The sequence below is a fragment of the Eulemur rufifrons genome, chromosome 9 (genome assembly GCF_041146395.1).
Source record: "Eulemur rufifrons isolate Redbay chromosome 9, OSU_ERuf_1, whole genome shotgun sequence".
NCBI lineage: Eukaryota > Metazoa > Chordata > Mammalia > Primates > Lemuridae > Eulemur > Eulemur rufifrons.
This window is the reverse complement of record NC_090991.1, coordinates 36909918-36930471: the sequence shown is the minus strand read 5'-3', so window position 1 is coordinate 36930471 and position 20554 is coordinate 36909918. Positions and strand designations below refer to the sequence as shown.

The window sequence follows — 20554 nt, the reverse complement described above, 5'->3', positions numbered from 1 at the left end:
CAGCTGCAGGAGGGAAGGAATAAAAACAGACAGTGACATTACTTGGGGAGAGACACAGCCACCACTTTCTCCCCCAGGTTCTGTAGAAGGACAGGGACAGTGGCCAAGTTATCCCTGGCAGACAGAAGTGCTGCAGTAATAGGAATCTCTTCTGCAGAGGCAGCAGGTGAGTGGTTCAGTGCCACGGATAGGAAGGAAAGAAAAGAGGAGCCTTTGCCCAGAAGGTGACTGGCTTCCTTAGGCCTTAAGCCTAGGTGTGGTATCTTCTGTTTGCAAGGACAAGAGTAAAATTTAGGGAACGTAAGATAGTAACATCTAAAACACTTGTAGCAGGAAAGATGTGGAGAAGAGCAATTGCAAAGGACAGGGTAGACTGCTTGCTGGATAATATTTGCCTCTAGAGAGATGCATTGGTCCACAGCAACTGGAAAGGGGGTATGGTAGGAGGAATGGAAAAGAAGAGAAGCAGGGCCCCCTAATTCCACTTACCTCAAAGACTGAGCCCTGAGGACTATGTGAATACATACTCCTAAGGTGCAAAGGCTCTCGCTTCATCCTCCCTGTCTCACAAAAGCAACTGGTTTGCCATCTCCTCCCACAATAGAGACTTTGCCCTCAGTAGAGGACTGAAGCCCACCACAGTACAAGTAATGATGGAAGCTCAGACTCTTAAAAACCTAAGTCAAAAAGAAGGGCTCCTACCCACCTATTCTGAGTTTTTCCGCACAACGGGACACTCTGTGCAGACAGCTATGCTTCCACAGGGTTACAGGAGTGAAGGGAATCCAAGTATATAAGAGAGTAACAAAGGCCAACCAAAAGTGAAAAGCCAGGTCTGTTTACACTTGGTGGAGGAAGGCTGGCTGATACATTCTCCATTATTTGGATGCAGGGAAGAGTCAAAAGGGAACCCAGAGAAGCCAGCAAACCAGAAGAATGAACACTTTTCATTTAAAGGCAGAGAGAGAGAACTAAAAGAATATTAATTTAAGAACAGCAAGCCAGGGTTTAAAAACGAACATCTCAGAAAACAAAACAAACAGGAAGGAACTTCCCTGGGAACAGAAGACACTTGAATTTCCCAGAAGAAAATAAAGAAGAGCAAAAGACACGGGCTTCTCGATCTACACTCAGAAGCTGGGCTGTCTGTCTCTGCTCCCCTGAACACAGCCAACTCAACTGAAGGGTGGAGATGGGAAGAAGTTCACTTGTTTCTCCTCTCTCCAACAGAGCCTGTCCTCAGAGGAAGGCAGGGGTCCTCCGCTTTCAGCTGTTTGCTGGTGGGAGCCACCCTCTATCTTTGAAGCCCTCCTGGTAGTAGATAGCCAGTTGTGTTTCTCTTCTCTCCTGAGTTCTCACCTCTGCAGTTCTGATAAGGGGTTGGGAAAAGGGAAGAACCACCAAAGTGTTAGTGGATCTTCTGGGCATTTACAAGCTATTTTCAAAAAGCCACGTTTCTAAATAATGTGTTTTAAAGTAATTCCTTAAAGAAAACAGCAGCAACAAAGAATCCCGCAGTTTTTCTCCACTTGTGATCTTCAGAATTGGCTCTTTCTGCTATAACACCTCAAATTCAGATTTTCTCTTTCCTCAATCAAGTTTAAGACCATCATCCTGTATTTTATCCTTGTAGCTTCCCAACTGAAATTGTCGTATTAACCATGGTTTTTATTTCAACCTTGCATAATTATAAAACAAACCAGCAAATTTCAGGACTCCTTTAAGCCTCTCCTGAGATATACCAAAATTATAACTTAAAGCATTAATTAGGCGATGTTGTTTGTTAAGTGTGAGCATTAGTTTTAAGAATAGGAGTCAGTAAATTGTGCACTTACTTTTATATGATGTTAGATTAAAATATTCAGAAACTCATATTAACTGGAACCCCTGCTTACAACCTGAAATAATAAAGTTGGAATTTGTTATCAAGTCATACTCAAAAGACTTTTTTCCATAGAAACACACCCAGTAAAGGAGAGAAATCCTCTGTGGAAAAGGAAAAGCCCACTGATGTGGCATATGCCTTAAATATGGGAAGGAACTCTCATACCTCAGGTGGAGGGGGCTTGATGGTGACTGGCTGGGGAGTCCTCCGGGGTGGGGAGGGCTTTGGCTGCACCTGCTGCTGGGCGGGGTTATAGTATGTCACTCCTCCATATACCTGTGATGGGGCCTGGGACCCCACAAGCCAGGAGAAGAAAAAGTTAGGAATTAATTCATCCAACCTATGATGAATAAGTAATATTACTGAGACACAAAAATAAGAATATTGGGGAATTTATTATACTGTGGTTCTAATTTCTTCAAAGTACTACTGAGCTTTCTCTAATTCCCACCATCAGCTGACAAATGGAAAAGGCTGAGCTCAATGGTGACACTCCAGCTACCTGATGGTGTCAACCTGGAGTTGGAAGTTAAGCAGGGCACGGGTAGAGCCGATAAGGAGTAGAACACAGCTTCTTTATGCAGTTGAATAAATGGCAGATACTGTGGTCCATGATGTACCACAACACTCAAATGAAATATTTAAGAAACTGAAGAGAATAAACAGATGATACGCATTACATAAGCTGCATTTCCAGATCCTGACCACCAAGAGGCGTCCTGGTGCCATATATCTATCAGTGGCATTGAAATGTTCTCTCAAATTCCTTTAGCATTCTCCCCATACCACATTCCTGTCTGATTTAAAGGAGGTGTACCTAGAAAAATATGCTCATTAGCCATCTCACCTGTGTATTAGGATACAGATGAGGAGGTGGAGGGGGAGGCAGTGCCCCTGGAGCATAAGGGTAACTGGGATTACCAAAGTTCATGACGCCTGGAGCAGAAAAGTAGGTAGGAGCAAGCAACTGCTGAGGTGGTGGCTGTCCTGGATTCATGGACACTGGTGGGGGATAGAGGCCTGGATTGGGCAGAGGCGCCGGTGTCTGGTGGGGATGTAAACCTGGACAAGGAGAGGAAAACAAAAATTGAAAAAGAAGATAATACCATTTCCATGGGATGGTCTGGCTGGACTGCTCAGCACAAACAGGCTCAGGATGGAAGCCGCAGGATGGACACAAGAGGAGTCTTGTTGCCCAAGCAGCCACGATGGCCAGCCTCATGGGCTAGCAGCACAGAGCTCAGGAAGATGGGGTCTGTGGAGCCCCAAACATATATCCTCATGTACTGGAAGCATACAAGTAGAGGCACAAAGCTTACCTGGGTGGGGAAGGTGCATTTCTGGCTGCACAATCATGCCCTGTGGAGGCAGTGGGGCAGGGCTGTCACCATGGGTATAGATTGGTCCCTGGAACTGCACTGTAAGATATCACATTGGGACTCTCATAAACCCTCACTCTTCATATCACAAAAACAAGTCTCCTTGTCCCCCAAACCCTTTAAGAGATGTTCTCAGTTTTCCATGTGAAGAAAACAGCAACCAGACATGTTTGATAACCACTGTGAAAAATCAGAAGGGAAATTCAGGAGGCAGGAGGCTGGTCTCTTAGGTTCACTTCACCCTGCCAAGAAAGGTACCCCAACAATAATAAAAAACTCACGTGCATCATAGTAATGTCCTTCCATGATACTGATATGCACAGGAGGGGCGGGGGGCTCTGGCACAGGTCTTTGCCGCTGAGATGAATAGCGTTTGGCTCGACCACCTTGGACACCCTGAGATAGAGAGAGAAGCCCGAATACGACTTCCAGAGGGCCGACTGGTGTATCAAGTCCTCCCCTTCTTTAGGTGCTGCAAAACACTTGGTACATGGCAACTGTTTAATAAGTATTTGGAAAGTGAATTGAAAAATCAATGAAAAACATCAAGAATTGAACCTAAATCTTCTACTCTATATTTCTGATCCCAAATTAAAAGAAATTTGGGTAAGCAATGGGAAAACTGACTTCAAGATCTTATCTTGGTTTAAACAATGAACAAGCTGTAATTTGTAGCCTCCCCCAATCTACTCCCATTCCCATTTTATACCATTTCTTCCATCCGGTTAAACTGAGGTGGTGGTCCTGCTCCCATGTGTATATGATGGTTAGGCATACCTGTAATATACCAAAAAAGTCACTGCTGCAGAGCAGACGTATGTGAGTGGGACTCAGATGCCATCAACAAAATGACAGGTTGAAGAGTCACCAGGGGGACCGTCTTTCTTCTTTTAAACAAACAAAGTTCCTTTTAAATTATCTCTGCTTCCTGTCAACACCATGATTTGAAATTTGCCCTCACTGCCATCTTAATACAGCAGTAAAGCCCTTGAACATGAAAAAAATGACTTCAGTGAAGAAACTCAAGTTCAGATTTTTCCTACCAAATTCTTCCCTGCACAGAATCCCCTGGGAGATTATAATTAGCACATTATGTTATCAAACATATTAAAAAAATGTCAGCCCAAGAGTTTCTGAGCAACAGTCACACAGGGGAGGGATGTTCTGTAAATCTGCTTGATTATATCCTAGTCACAGAGGTCTGGGTTGTAAGTTTGAGAAGAGATTCTGCTGTGGCTAAAAATGACTCAGGACAAAAAGGAATGTTCTAGAGACTGTCTTCCAATGGTAAAATCAGCAGGAGGGTATACTCCTCTACCCAGAGATCAACTCCAGGTCCAGTTTATGCTATAATCGTTTTTGGTGTTCAAAAATCACCCACACCAAAGTATGCTGAAACACTGTATGAAGATTTCCAATCTTTAAGTTACATTTCGGAAACTAAGGAAAGATCCCTCCTCAATCTATTTGGTTGGAGGAAGATAAAGGAGAATGAACAAAAAGTATGATAGGTAGTATAGTTTTGAAGAGTAGGATCTATCAGTCGGGCACGGTGGCTCACGCCTGTAATCCTAGCACTCTGGGAGGCCAAGCCGGGAGGATTGCTCGAGGTCAGGAGTTCGAGACCAGCCTGAGCAAGAGTGAGACCCTGTCTCTACTAAAAAATAGAAAGAAATTATATGAACAACTAAAAATATATAGAAAAAGTTAGCCGGGCATGATTGCACATGCCTGTAGTCTCAGCTTCTTGGGAGGCTGAGGCAGTAGGATTGCTTGAGCCCAGGAGTTTGAGGTTGCTGTGAGTTAGGCTGATGCCACAGCACTCTAGCCCGGGCAACAGAATGAGACTCTGTCTCAAACAAACAAACAAACAAACAAAAACTATACTATCCAATATGATACCCACTAGCCACATGTGGCAATTTAAATTTAAATTAATTAAAATTTAAATCTCAATCCCTCACTCTGGGGATATTTCAAGTATTCAAAAGCACCATCAGTCAGGTGCAGTGGTGCATGCCTGTAATCCTAGCTGCTCAGGAGGCTGAGGTGGGAGGATTGCTTGGGCAAAGGAGTTTGAGACCAGCCAGGGCAAGATAATGAGACCTCCCCATCTCTACAAACAAAACAAAAAAGCAGCATCATTACAGAAAGTTCTATTGGGCAGTCTGGCACTGGAAGATTAAGGAAATTAGAGGTTTTCCTTTCAAAGAGATCAGATCTAAATTCAAATGAATAAGTTTCTGCCTTCAAATATATATATATATTTTTTACTCCCCTGCCTTCAAATTTAAGCATTAGCTTAAATAATAAGAACATTGACTTCTTTCACTTTTTCTATAGAGTAGAAAAGGATTCTGTACTCAGGAGCTCAATGATGATGACTGATTAGTTAATAGACAACTGATTAGTTAACAGGCAAAACAGTGGGACAGTCTTGGGTAATAGATAAAACTGCTTTGAGGACTGGATGAATGTACCTATAAATCCATCTGTTTCTCTCAGTTAATGAAAAGGTAGGTATTTGTCAGATACCACATTCCTGAGAGCCATAAATCCCATTCCCCTAAACCTGATGATGCAAAGGGGGAAAAGCTAGCCACCAACCCTAAGATTCCTACCTCGAAGCTCTCGTGGTTGCAGGAAAGAAGGCTGCCCTGGACTCCAATTCTGTTCTGCTATGTTTAACTGCGCCATGTCTTGCTCCAGTCCACCTGTAGTAGAATCCACTGGAGCCTCCCAGTTCCCAGTCTTAGTAGGCGGAGGAGGGTTGGTTTCTGGGACTTGAGGTGCTGGGATCAGCCCTTCAGGTAGAGGGGGCACCTCCTCTGCAACCTTGACTGCATCTCCAACTTTGGTTCGGGTTCTTCTTGCCCGGGAATAGGATTTCTTCTCAATGGGCCTGTCAGGGGCTGGCGGTGTGACGTCAGGAGCAGCAGCAGGTGTCTCTGAGACTGCCTCTTCCTTCTCAGGACTGCCAAGCACTGCAGCATCTGCTTCTGGAGATGGGTCCCTCATAGGAGTCTGTTCCAGGCGCCGTGACCGGTAACTGGTTTCATGCTTAACAGTTTCACCAGACCGGCCACCATGCTGCCCACCAGCCTCCATAGGCCTAAAACCAGCACGACCTTCCTTGAAGCCCCCAGATCGAGAGTAATTCCTGGGTGCAGACATGCGGCCAGTACCTGCAGCATTCCTGTTAATAAATGTCCTTGGTGGTAGGCTGCCCCCAGGACCTTGGTGGCGATAGGACTTGTTTAGCCGCTCACCATTCCAGTTTGGATCTCTTTGTGGAGGACTCCCGAATCTAAGAAATGGAATGCAGAAACTGTTAAGAAGAAAATAACATAAGAGACCACTAGAGATGTAAACTGACACAGTCAGGGAGACTTCCCATCTTCCTCACCCATTCACTTACAGGCAGCGAAGAGCGTTCTTTCTAAAAATATCAATAGTCCAGGCCTTAAAAAAAAAAAAAAAAAAAAAAAAGTCTGGGCTCCAAAATTTCCTCACCGGGGTTTCCGGATTCTTCGGGGTCTGATGTCGTCAGGATTGTGAGCTGAGCGGATGTCATAGCCATAAAGAGCAATGAGTTCCTGTCGGGACTTTGGGGCCTGCTCGTCTTCCCGGAACTTGTCATGTTCCCAGCGGCCCTCATCCTTCCACAGTTTTCGTTGACGCCCTTTGGGTCTGAACAAGACCAAGGAAAAGTGTCTTAGGTCACCAGAATCTGCCAAGTAGAGATGTTCATGAAACAAATAGGGTCACGCAGGGAGACAGCAGGAACTTTATGTAATCTCCCCTTCTTTCCAGATCATACAAAACGGGCCCCCCAAAAGCAAGAGTGAATCACAGCAGGACCTGCTGGGCTCAAATACAACAAAAATCAAAATGAGAAAAGATTTCAAGTCATTCAGTACCTCTGAAACAACTCTCTCCTAAAAGACGGCCTATGCAAGTACTTCATATCTCAGGGGGCTCGAGCCTCAGATGAAGGAAGGCAAAAGTGTAATGATTAAGAGATGATGGGTTCTGGAGACATACTGCCCTGGGTCTGGATCCCAGCTGTCCCACCAAGAGTTATCAAATATTCTAAGCCTCGCTTTCCTCACTTGTCCAAGAGGGATAATCATAATATGTACCCTAAAATGTTGTGAGCAGTCAATGAGATAATACAGGTAAAACACTTAGCAAAGTGCCTGGCGTACAGTAAGCACTAAATACATGCCCGACAGCAGCAGCAGCACCAAGTGGCTGTTACCTGACTTCCTCATCCTGAGTTTGCCCTCGAAGATCATGCTCAAAGAAGAGCCCTTTCCGGGGTATGTATGCTGGATTCTTCCGATCCTCGTCATCATCCAAATGCTTAGGCCCCTTTTTACCCACTTTGTTCTCCACAGGCTCTGTGCTCTCCTGGAGGACACATAAAGGGCTCCTTACTCCTCCCAGGCTGTGAGCCCCTATTCTAGTCCCCAGCATGGAGGACTGTGGTGTGTACTGACCTGTCCATCCCCACTCTGCCTCTCTCCAGTCACAGTGCCTTTGCTATCAGGCTTTTCTTCTCCCTTCTCTTCTTTTGCTGAAGAATTAACCGCATCATTAGCTTCTGATTTCAGCTCCACTTTGGAGTTTTCCTCTTCACTGTATTCGTCTTCACCCTGAAAAAAGTTTCCTGGTCAGCTGTGGAAATAAGATCTGAATGGTTCAGGATCAACTGTATTTTGGCCTCAAAGTGTTTTGGGTTAAGATTCTCAGAAAGGTAACAGAGAACTGAGGGAGGCTGCTTGACTACACCCACACTCTGAGAACCAAGCCTATACCTACACCTTTTTAACAACCAACTACCCTTGATTCTTCCCATTTTCCTCAATTACATTAAGTTTTCTCTCCTCTGGAGATGAGGGTGGGTGGGTGGTAACCATCCCGTTCTTTCCTTGATCCTATGTTCCCTACAGATTTTGAAGCAGAAATTATAAGAACTTACTTGGGGTGCGTGTGTCACTTTAATTCATTACTCCCCTCGCCACACATACTGACTGAATTCAAACATCTTAAAATAGTACCAGCATGATTAATAAGGGAACTTTGTTTTATGCTCCACCCCATCTAGTCTGTGGTAGAATGTCAAATGAGGCAACATTTTTATTCCAAGGGAGAAACTAATTTTGTTTTCAGGGCAGAATAGAAAGATACAAATAGCCTAGAGCTGAGAAGACTCCAAATCAGAGTCAAACCTTGGTCTAACTGAAGCCAAGGTGCTACCCTAGGGTCACACTGTTTTGGCTAAGGGATGTCATCCGAACCCTTTTCCGGAGGAGACACAGTCCCCTACATCACTCACCACTTCAGTGAACTGTTTCCAACTCTTACTAGCTCTCCCCTAAAGGAACTGCTTCCCTTAAAGAATTCTCATGCAAAAGTTTTAGCTCATTCTTCTACGCTCCACATATTTCAGAGTAAGAGCTAGTGCTGGTGTTTTCCTCATTCTCAGTCTCTCTTCCAGATCTAACTCCCTCAGCCTAATTTTAAACCCCCGCTCCCTGAGGCCCTGGACCCACTCTATCATTGACTAGAAGACTCTGGCAGTGAGGTCACAGTCTTCACCTTCACTTCAGCCACCACTCCCAAGCAGTCTTACCTGGAAATGCTATGCCTTTTTTTTTTTTTTTTTTTTTTAAAGTAAACCTGCTGGCTTTTGAAGTCTTAAATACCCCAGGTCTTGACTAAAACTGTTACATGCAAAAGAATGAAGTCAAACCTTTACTTCACCCCACATACAAAAATTAACTCAAAATGGATCAAATACCTAAATATAAGAGCTAAATCTATGAAACTTGTAGAAGAAAGCATAGGAGTAAATATTCATAACATTGAGTTTGGCAAAGGATTCTTAGATGTAACACCAAGAACGAGAACAACGAAAGGAAAAACAGATAAACTGGACTTTACCACAGTTAAAACCTTTGTGTTTGAAAGAACATCATCAAGAAGGTGAACAATCCACAGAATGGAAACAAATATTTACAAATCATATATCCTTTTGTTTTGAGACACGGTCTTCCTCTGTCACCCAGGCTAGAGTGTAATGGCAGGATCATAGCTCACTGCAGCCTGGAACTCCTGGGTTCAAGCAATCCTCCTCTCTCAGTCTCCCAAGTAGACCACAGGCACACATCACCACACACAGCTAATTTTTCTATTTTTTGTAGAGACAGGGTCTTGCCATGTTGCCCAGGCTGGTCTTGAACTTGCCTCAAGTGATCCTCCCACCTTGGCCTCCCAAAGTGCTAGGATTACAGGCATGAGCCACCACGCGCGGCCACAAATCATATATCTGATAATGGACTTATATCTAAAATACATACAGAAAACTCTTACAACTCAATAAATAATCCAATTAAAAATGGGCAAAGTATCAGAATAGTCATTTCAAGGGAGATAGACAAATAGCCAATAAACACAAGAAAAAAATGCTCAACATCATTAGTCATCAGAGAAATGCAAATCAAAATGAGATACTGTTTCACACCTATTAGCATGGCTAGATCAAGAAATCAGGCCGGGCGCGGTGGCTCACACCTGTAGTCCTAGCACTCTGGGAGGCCGAGGTGGGCGGATCGTTTGAGCTCAGGAGTTCGAGACCAGCCTGAGCAAGAGCGAGACCCCATCTCTACTAAAAATAGAAAGAAATTACATGGACAGCTAAAAATATATATAGAAAAAATTAGCCGGGCATGGTGGTGCATGCCTGTAGTCCCAGCTACTCGGGAGGCTGAGGCAGGAGGATCGCTTGAGCCCAGGAGTTTGAGGTTGCTGTGAGCTAGGCTGACGCCACGGCACTCTAGCCTGGGCAACAGAGTGAGACTCTGTCTCAAAAAAAAAAAAAAAAAAAAAAAGAAATCAGACAGGCCAGGCATGGTGGGTCATGCTTGTAATCCTAGCATTTTGGGAGGCCGAGGCAGGATGATCACTTGAGGCCAGGAGTTTGAGACCAGCCTGGGCAACATGGTGAGACCTCATTCCTACAAAAAATTAAAGAATTAGCCGAATGTGGTGGTGCATGCCTGTAGTCCAAGCTACTTGGGAAGCTAAGGTGGGAGTATTGCTTGAGCCCAAGAGTTTGAGGTTGCACTGACCTGTCATCACACCACTGTATTCTAGCCCACGCAACGGAGCAAGACCTTGTCTCAAAAAAAAAAAAAGAAAAAGAAAAAAAGATAGTAACAAGTACTGTCCAGATGTAGAGAAATTAGAACCCCCATACACTACTGCTGAGAATGTAAAATGGCGCAGTACTTGGGAAAAGTCTGGCAGTTCCTCAAATGTTTAAACACAGAGTTACCATATGACTCAGCAATTCCATTCCTAGGTATATACACAAGAGAAGTAAAAACATATGTCCACACAAAAACTTACACATTAAAAATTAGCTGAGGCTGGGCACGATGGCTCACGCCTGTAATCCTAACACTCTGGGAGGCCGAGATGGGCAGATCGTTTGAGCTCAGGAGTTGGAGACCAGCCTGACCAAGAGCGAGACCCCGTCTCTACTAAAAATAGAAAGAAATGATATGGACAACTAAAAATATATAGAAAAAATTAGCTGGGCGTGGTGGCACATGCCTGTAGTCCCAGCTACTCGGGAGGCTGAGGCAGAAGGATTGCTTTAGCCCAGGAGTTTGAGGTTGCTGTGAGCTAGGCTGACGCCACAGCACTCTAGTCTAGGTAACAGAGTGAGACTCTGTTTCAAAAAAAAAAAAAAAAATTAGTTGGGTGCCATGGAGCGAGCCTGTAGTCCCAGTTGCTTGGGAGGCGGAGGCAAGAGGATCACTTGAGCCCAGGAGTTTGAGGTTGCAGTAAGTTATGATGAAGCCATTGCACTGTACCAGAGCCATAGAGTGACACTGTCTCAAAAAACAAAACAAAAACATAAAATGTATACAATAATGTTTACAGCAGCATTATTCACCATAACCAGATGAAAACAAGATACAGAAATAACCCAAGTGTCTGTCAATGGACAAATGGATAAAGAAAATGTGGTATATTACACACAAGAGAATATTATATGGCCCTAAAAGGGGAAACCTTGCCATTTGCAATAACATGAATGAACCTAGAAGATATTATTTCTAAGTGAAATAGGCCAGACACAGAAAGACAAATACCACCTGATCTCACTTATCTGTGAAATTTAAAGTAGAACTCATAGAAACAGAGTAGAATGGTGGTTGTCAAGGGTTTGAGGGTAGAGGAAATTGGAAGATTTTGGTCAAAGAATATAAAATTTCAGTTACAAGATGAATAAATTCTGGAGACCTAATGTATAGCATGGTAACCACAGTTAATAGTTATGTATTGTACACTTGGAATTTGCTAAGAGTAGATCTTCACCACAAAAAAAAAAAATCTATGTGAGGTAATAGATATGTTAATTAACTTGATTGTGGTACTCACTTCACAGTGTGTGTATATATATATATCAAGACATCATGTTGTATACCTTAAATGTATACCATTTTTACTTATCAAATATACCTCAACAAAGTGGGGAGAGAACAACCCAAATGTCCATCAATGGATGAATGGATAAAACCAAATGTGGTATATCCACACAATGGAATACTATTCAGCCACAAAAAAGAATGAAGTACTGATATATGCTACAACTTGGATGAAAACTTTGAAAACAATTCCTGTAATGGCTGCTTCCTAGAAGGCTGTGTCATGTGGAATCTCTTAGCCTTAGCATCCTGAGTTCCAGGAAGGGAAAAATTTCCAGTCAGAATTATGTATACATCATTTCTTTGGAACCTTCAGCCCTCAAGAGATCCCAACATCATGACTTCAGTTTCATCCCAATTGCTCTTAGTCCTCATTTCACTGCTTCTGGTGTTGCCTGTTGTGGAAGCAGTGGAAGCTGGAGATGCAACTGCTCTCTTGTTAGGTGTGGTTCTCAGCCTTACAGGCATTTGTGCTTGCTTGAGGGTATATGCACGGAAGAGAAATGGACAGACGTGACTTTGAAGGACCTCCTAATCAAACCTCACCCTGAAGACCTTTGTGCTGTTGAGGCTAAACTTGAGCTTTGGTGTCTGAAAATTTCCAAGAAACAGTAAATAGGGGCGTTTCATATTCTTTGTTGTTTCTCTTAAAATGGAAACAAATTAATATATAAATGGGAAAATATGCTTTTTTTATAACAAGTAATGCACTAAAAAATGCAGCCTATAATTTGTATTCGCTGGTTAGAAAGGGGGTCAAGGAAGTAAGATGGCTGAAATTTACATAAGTAATAGTTCATAGTTTTAGAATTTTCAAATCACATGAAATAGGAAGAAGGAAGCTTTTGCCCAGAATCCTAGGAAATCACTCCTGTTAAGTTATAATCATTGCCTCCTGAATTGTTGAGGAGTCTTTTCTCCATATTTTTATTAGATTTTTGCTTTATCTCCCACATTAATATTGTATTTAGATATCACGGTCAGCCAAAAATTGAAACGTTTATCTCTGGGTAAAAAACATTTAGAAAAATGTATTCAGTGTATCTAACATTCAAATCGAAGAAAGATTTAATGTAAAAAAACCCAAAAACGTCTGTATTAACATTTAAACAGGCCTTGGACAGGGGTGGGGGTTGAGTGGAAAAAAACATTGAAATAGAGATCTAATGTTTAAAAAAAAACCTTTATATTAACTAACATCCTCATGGTGAGAAGTGTTAAATATAAACTCATTATGTTGTTTAAAAAAAGAAAAGAAAACTTTGAAAACATTATGCTAAGGGAAAGAAGCCAGTTACAAAAGTCCACATACTACATGATTCCATTTATATGAAAGGCCAGAATAGGAAAATCTATACAGATAGAAAGATTTGTGGTTGCTTAAGAACATGGAGAATTGGGGGGTTGACAGCTAAAGGGTACAGTGTTTCTTTTTGAGGTGATGATGATGTTCTTTTTTTTTTTTTTTTTTTTTTGAGACAGAGTCTCACTCTGTTGCCCAGGCTAGAGTGCCGTGGTGTCACCCTAGCTCATAGCAACCTCAAACTCCTGGGCTCAAGTGATCCTCCTGCCTCAGCCTCCCGAGTAGCTGGGACTACAGGCATGCACCACCATGCCCGGCTAATTTTTTTCTATATATTTTTAGTTGTCCAAATCATTTCTTTCTATTTTTAGTAGAGACGGGGTCTCACTCTTGCTCAGGCTGGTCTCGAACTCCTGAGCTCAAACAATCCACCCGCCTCGGCCTCCCAGAGTGCTAGGATTACAGGCGTGAGCCACCATGCCAGGCCCATGATGATGTTCTGAAAGCCACCGTGGTAATGGTTGCACACATCTGTGAATATACTAAAATTCACTGCATTATATACTCATTTATTTATTTATTTATTTTTAGAGACAGGGTCTCACTATGTTGACCAGGCTGGTTTCAAACTTCTGGGCTCAAGTGTTCTCCTGCCTCAGCCTCCAGAGCAGCCAGGACTATAGGCATGTACCACCATGCCCAGCTCTAACTTAAGACATCCACTCCCCCTTGACCCTTCTACCTTCGGCCTATCAATCATTCCTTTCTCACATTCACTTTCTTCTCTCTCTAGACTTCACTGCCCATTCATTTCAATCACTATTAGTAACGTCCTCAATTCCCTTGTCACTCCCATGTGCCTAGGACAAGATCAACTTAAATGTCTGCTTTCTTTAGGCACCAGATGACCCCTTTGCTGAAGGAGTTGAACACATACACACAACTTCACAGATCAATGCTACCTCCAACCTCAACTATTCAAACTTCCTTTAGTCACAGTTTCTACTCTGCCTCTCCACATACCCCACTTCTAAAAGGAGATGTCTTTCCTTCAATTTCACAAAGAAAACAAAGTTAACACCAGCTTCACATACACTTCCTTTCCACCTATCTAAAAATACGATGAAAGATGATTCTCTGGTTTGGTTCGTATCTCTTCTTACATACTCACTCAAGAACACCAGTATGCTTATTATCTATTCCCTCTTTTTTCTTTCCCTTTCTACTTCATTCCTTCAATCTTTAACCATTCTTGAGACTCTCCCAACTTTAAAAACAAACACCAAATCACCTCTTGATCTCAAAGCCTTCTACTCCACCTACCATCTCTCTAGCCTTCCCTTCATAGTCAAGTTTCTTTAAAAAGTTTTCTTGGACAATTCTGTGAAAATGGCAGTGGCATAATATTTGACCTCTCTTCAAATCTCTACATGGAACCTGGACAGCAAAACCAAATGTTCAGACAACATTTACAGCAAAACTAGGTTATAAGATATCCCCCAAGCCCCTAAATGTATAAGCAGCACATAAGAACAAAGCACCAACAGCCGCAAACCCTGCATATTGTTGGTGTCCGTGTAGAAGAAAGTAGAGTGGGATCTGAGAACAGGAGAACCCCGTAATTATCAACAGGTAGGCAACGGAAAACACAAGAGGCAAAACTGAGAACAGCACTTGAAACTAGGAAGGGTTTTCCCACATGAATGTAAGGACCTATGGTAGGTAGATCCGAAGGGGTGAAATGGACCTGGCTGTCAGGACTCCCTTCTAGGACAGGATCTCATACCGAAAACAAACTGTTGAGAGGAGAACCAAATTGAGCAGGACAAGGAAAGTCCCCAAAAAGTTGGGGAGGGAAACAAAAGCAGTAATTCTCAGAAAGCAAGCCACCATACTTTTTAACATCACAGGAAAATAACAGAAGAGGGAGCTCTGTAAACTTAGAGAAAGCAACTCTGAATCATCCTTCCTTCTAAAAGAGCAGGAAAACTAATTTTACGTAAAAATGAGCACAAACTATAGAAGTTATACCCCATATAAAGATTTAAAAAAAGAACAGCATTCCTACAATGAAAGCAAGGCAGAAAGACATGTGCATATCATCAAAATTGCAACTCCTCACATCCATGTTGTGTGTAAAGAAAAAAGAAAAAAAAATTGCAACTCCTATTTCAAAATTAGCTAAAAAGACATTATCAATAATTAGAAAAACTCAAAAATGAAATGAAAACTCAGAAAGATATAAGAAATTAATAAGAAATTAGAAATTATATATTAAATATCACCACTTGAGAGTCCCACAGGTTCCCTAATCTCAAAACATCCAAAACCCAACCCACCACTGTCCTTCTTGCAATCTCTTCCTCCTGCTGTCCCTTTCTTATTAACTGTATTCATCAACCTGGGCATCCCTTTGACTCCTTAATTCAGGCTCCACATTCAATCAACAAACGGGTTCTGCTAGTAACACCAGAATACCTCTCAAATCTATGTCCACGTCTCCTTCTTCAGGGCACCATTGTCATGTTCCTTGGACTATCCTAACAACACTCCTGCCTATAGTCTTGCCTCATGCCTTGCCCATAATTCATCTTCCACACTTAGACCTTCAGTGGCCATTTCTTTTCTTGCCAATTAGGATAACATCCAAACTCCTTTACATACAGAATGGTGAGCCACTAGAAAATCACAATCCCCAAACCTCACTGAACACTCCACACTGCCTGGCAGTTTTTCCAACGTTTCCATTCTCCACTGACTACAGACAGTTCCCAGCTTATGATGGCTCAACTCACAATTTTTCAACTTTATAATGATATGCTTTCCTCAGGAACCATACTCTTCTTGAGATGCTGGGCAGTGGCAGCAAGCTGCAGCTCCCAGTCAGCCTCCCATTTTTGACTCATGTATTTTCAACTTAATGAAGGGTTTATCAGGACTAGACGTAACCACAGCGTAAATCGAAAAGCATCTGTACTGCAAATATTTCCTACCCAAAAACTTCTTGTAACTTTCCATTCTGTCCACTTCCATTTTCACTGCCACCAATCTACTTCATGCCACGCACTGCTTGCCTAGATTTCCACAACAGCTTTCTTTTTTTTTTTTTTTTGAGACAGAGTCTCACTCTGTTGCCCAGGCTAGAGTGAGTGCCGTGGCGTCAGCCTAGCTCACAGCAACCTCAAACTCCTGAGCTCAAGGGATCCTCCTGTCTCAGCCTCCCGAGTAGCTGGGACTATAGGCATGCGCCACCATGCCCGGCTAATTTTTTCTATATATATTTTTAGCTGTCCATATAATTTCTTTCTATTTTTAGTAGAGGTGGGGTCTCGCTCTTGCTCAGGCTGGTCTCGAACTGCTGAGCTCAAACGATCCGCCCACCTCGGCCTCCCAGAGTGCTAGGATTACAGGCGTGAGCCACCGTGCCCGGCCCACAACAGCTTTCTTAACTAGCTTTTCTGTCTCCAATCTTGCTCCTCTTGGATCAATTCTCCTCATTGCAGACAATATAATTGTTGTAAAATATTCTCAAATTTTATTGTACATAGGCATCAACCTGGGATCTTGTTAAAACATATAAATGTCTGAGTCTCCCCCCCGTCCCCTCCCCCCCCCCCCCCCCCCCCCCCCCGGCAAGATTCTGTTTCAGCAGGGACTGGATTTTCTGATGGAAGTATCCTCTGAACCTGACAAACACTGCCTTAAAATCTAAGTCTAATCATATCACATTTTTGTTTAAAACACTTCTATAGTTTTTCAATTCCTTAGAATAAAATTGAAATACTTTGTAACCTGGCTTACAAGGTACTTGAAGATTTGGACTTGGACTCATCTCTTATAACCTCCCTTCCTTGCCCTCCTATGTCCTCATCATACTAAATATTTCATATCCTCCAACTCACCATGCAATCCATCTCTCTAGACCTTCTTCCCAATGTTCCATTTGCTTAGAAAACTATCTACCTGGCTAACTCCTAACCATCCTTCACATCTTTATTTAAACATCTCATTCTTTTAAGTGTTTCCAAACAACCTAAACCCAATTAGCTACCCCTGGTATGTGCTCCCAAAGCACCCTATCCTTCCAATATCATGGCACTTACTAAACATTATTCTAAGTACTTAACTGTTTTCCTCCTCTCATCCAGAATGTAAACTCAAGAGGAAAACTGCATCTTTTTTACCCAGTGTCTAGTACAGCTCCTGACACAGAGCAGGTACTTAATAAAGAGAAGGAACAAGTAAGCTGCTTCATAATTTGGTCCCTGCTCACTAATGTGCCTGTATTTCTGGTAACTATCCTGTCCCAACAATGCTCCAGACACACCAAACTATAATACTCCAAGTTCCCAAATGCTCCATTTTCTCTCCTGTCTGTGGGCTTTCTTGACTATTGTTCTCTCTGCCTAAAACATGTTTTGCTTAGCTAACTCTAACTTATTCTTTTCTGCCTGCCTTAGATTCAGTGTCCGGCCAGAACACTCAATTTAGCTCTATCTCAGCAACTGTCACCAAGTAGTATGACTGCCTCAATGTTTGCCTGGCTTTTTTAATAAGTTGTAAGATCTCTAAAGATGGAACAGTGAACACTATAATAAAATTTCTATCTTCAAGGGTTTAACAGAGGCTAAGGTGTAGTAACAGTTCTATAACATTTATAAAGTTAAACCTTTGCTCTACCATCTAATTTTCTCTGTATGTAATCCCATCACCAAAATCAAGAACTCAGGACTCAACAACTCAGGAAACAACTACTCTGATGACATCTCTAGTAGTTTATCCAATCACAACAAGCTGACAAGAGCCTGTCTTTGGGAAACTTTCTCCTAAAGACAGAAAGAAAGCCCCATCTATAAAATATGGGATGTTTCTGGCACAAACCACCTGGAATCCTGCCCTTGCAAAGTGTTCAGACAAATCTGAAAAAAATATCCAACTGGTTGGCTTCTCAACTGAGACAGCATAAAATGAACTGCCAAACATCTTGTGGAGGACTTCAGGATGTTGTCATTCTCTTATTTGGAAACTTATTTTCTTCAGATAGGGAGAAAAGCCAACTACTAACAGTGTAATACCTGTGGCTTGAAGAGGCTTGCCCCAAGGTTTCCCTCACTCTAATTGAATAAGACTTCTGTAACAGTTTTGCAGAAGCACAAGTGAAGAATGCACAAGAGAAACAAACAGGGCATGGTACTTCTGCAGCATGCGTTTTAAAAATCCATTTTCTGACATACACCATAGGAAAAAGAACCTATCACACTCACTTCTGAGTCTTCTGCACTTTCATAATCCGAGAGAACAGCTGAAAGAAAACAGATATATGTGAAAAAAAAAACCCAGAAATTACAATTAACATTTCCTGACTGCTTATGGTGGGTCAGATTAAGACACTCAATTAATTCTGACTTCAACCTATGAGGTAGATGAAACTGGAAGCTCCATAATTTAATGGAGAAACAGACTCAAAGAGTGACTTACCTAAGACCATACTGCTAAAACCTATACTCTTATTCATTATGCTATAAAAAACCGTTTTGTGGCCCTAAATTCTTAACAGTCTAAGAGGATGTCACTGTCGAAAACAGGTGACCTGAGTTTATGCGCAAAAAACTCCTGTCATGATGGGTTAAAAGATGCTACTCACCATCGCCCTCCATGCCATCTTCACTCTCCTAAAAGAAAGAAGATATGGGTTAGTTCTGTGATTTCCAGAGGTGGGGAGCCGAATAAAGAAACGTAGGTGGAAAGGAGAAGACAACACAAAATGGTTGAATAGAGAGATGGGGAACGGTAAATCTTTAACAAGAAGTATCCTAGACAGGCCAGGTCTCTTCACCTCCAGCCCCAATTTCTCAACATCTGCTTTCCACCGGCAATGGCTCTGCCCTCTTCCCAGAACCCCCAATCTTTCCTTCCTCTTCCCTCGGGGCTCCGGATGCAAACTCGCACTGGGATAACTCCTCTAACAAAATACACCCCAGCATCTACATCAACTTCCAACCTCCCACCATCATCTACACCCCGCCCCCCGGCCGGCTAGCGGTCCGGCCCCCTCCCCGCCCCGCCCCGCCCCGCCCGCGCGCGCGCACTCACACACTCCGACTCCTCATCAGCGCTCTTGGCGCCTCCGCTCTCTGGCCGCCGCAGATGAAAGGCCCCGCCTCGGCCTCCGCGCTGTGAAAGCAAAGAGCCGCTGCCGGCGCCTCCAGCACTACCGCTGCAGCTCCCGCCGCCCCGCGTCAGGAAGCCGCCGCTGTCTGAGCCCGAAGCACCCGATTCTTCATCCTCTGTGTCCTGCGAAGCGTGTTGCCGCCGTCGGTCCGCCATCTTACGGAGAACGGCCACCGCCGGCTAGCTACTTACGCACCGCGCCCGTCGCGGAGGCTGCTGGGAGGCTCGAAAGCTGGTCCCGGCATGCTTCACGTGCGGCGCTCGGCCGCCCCGCTTTTCGGAAGGCGGGGCTGGGGGCGGGGCCTGCGCCCTGCGGCACGTTTGCGGGCGAGCGGGGGTACGGCTGTCGGTGACGTAAGGGGCGTGGCGTGGCTCCTCACTTCCCTTGGGCAGGCCCAGGGCGAGGGGAGTTGGAGTTCCGCGGCCTCCTGGGTTGCTGCTCGGCCATCTTGGGCTTTCCGAGTGGAAGTCGTTGACCTGCCAGCTTCACTGCAGCATTGGGGCTGTTTCATGCTTTTCTAGTTCCATTTCTTGTTATTACCTAATTTGAGGCAGGTCAATCTGCATTCGTTTGTTTGGTGAAATCACGAATCAAGGTAAATCTCTAAAGCCGTAGTGCTGCGTCAGATTTGCCACACTAGCCCAGATTAAGCTAAAGGGTGAAGGAAAAACCAGTCGTCTGCAGTGAAGCCAGGAGACTTATTGTTGCAGCATTTTCCTTGTGTCCCTGTTTCCTCTTCCGTCTTCATGCTTCTTCCCACGCCAGCCATGACCTCTCCCCAGAAGTGCAGGCTGGTATGATGCCAGTCTTACCAAGATTTTAAACTGATTTAAATAAAAAGAGATGATCAGTAAAAACGATTGTTGGTTACCAGAGGAAAATGCTTTGCTTTTGGCAGGGCATTTGTTAGCAATGAAAAGAATTATATTTTCTCTGGACCATGATGATATACAAGATGCCTGAGCTAAGTTACTGCATCTGCAGGAGTGCACATTAATGATATATATCAAACAGATAAAGGTCACTATGGCATAGTGTAGGATTCTGTCCTGAGTAGTATTTTTGTAAGTGGTATGGTTAACAATCCTGGTGATTATCAAAGTTATAGACGGTATGAAACTAAAAGGAATTATGATTGTTTTCAGAGATGGAGTCAGTATTCAAACAATCTCAACTGGTTAGACAAGTGGCCAAATGTGACAACTTTTAAGTCCAGCTTCAAAAACCAACTGCCTGAGTTCAAAATAGGGGATGTATGATTTAATAAGTGTTAAAGAAAAAGAGCTGGAGGATCTTATCCATCACAAGCTA

The 20554-nt window shown here is 43.3% G+C and overlaps 2 protein-coding genes across 5 annotated transcripts; one reads left to right on the top strand and one right to left on the bottom strand.

The window, feature by feature from the left end:
• Positions 1 to 944: 944 nt before the first annotated feature.
• On the bottom strand, positions 945 to 20210 carry CASC3 (CASC3 exon junction complex subunit). Of its 4 annotated transcripts, none has more exons than XM_069482495.1 (15): positions 19165 to 20210; positions 18716 to 18743; positions 18336 to 18373; positions 7767 to 7922; positions 7526 to 7677; positions 6778 to 6954; positions 6450 to 6571; positions 5886 to 6263; positions 3974 to 4041; positions 3546 to 3660; positions 3205 to 3303; positions 2733 to 2947; positions 2051 to 2173; positions 1836 to 1898; positions 945 to 1369 (listed from the first exon to the last, which is right to left on the bottom strand). In XM_069482495.1, the coding sequence occupies exons 1-14, from the start codon at positions 19396 to 19398 to the stop codon at positions 1875 to 1877; spliced, it is 1929 nt and encodes a 642-aa protein (XP_069338596.1). In that variant the 5' UTR covers positions 19399 to 20210; the 3' UTR covers positions 945 to 1369; positions 1836 to 1874. The 4 variants fall into 4 exon arrangements, with proteins under 4 accessions (XP_069338596.1, XP_069338597.1, XP_069338594.1 ...); XM_069482496.1 differs by having other exon boundaries at positions 5886 to 6257; XM_069482493.1 differs by having other exon boundaries at positions 5886 to 6571.
• Positions 12074 to 12344, top strand: LOC138391541 (small integral membrane protein 30-like). The gene has a single exon (XM_069481348.1). It carries the CDS (start codon positions 12106 to 12108, stop codon positions 12283 to 12285), a length of 180 nt encoding a protein of 59 aa, XP_069337449.1. The 5' UTR covers positions 12074 to 12105; the 3' UTR covers positions 12286 to 12344.
• Positions 20211 to 20554: the final 344 nt, after the last annotated feature.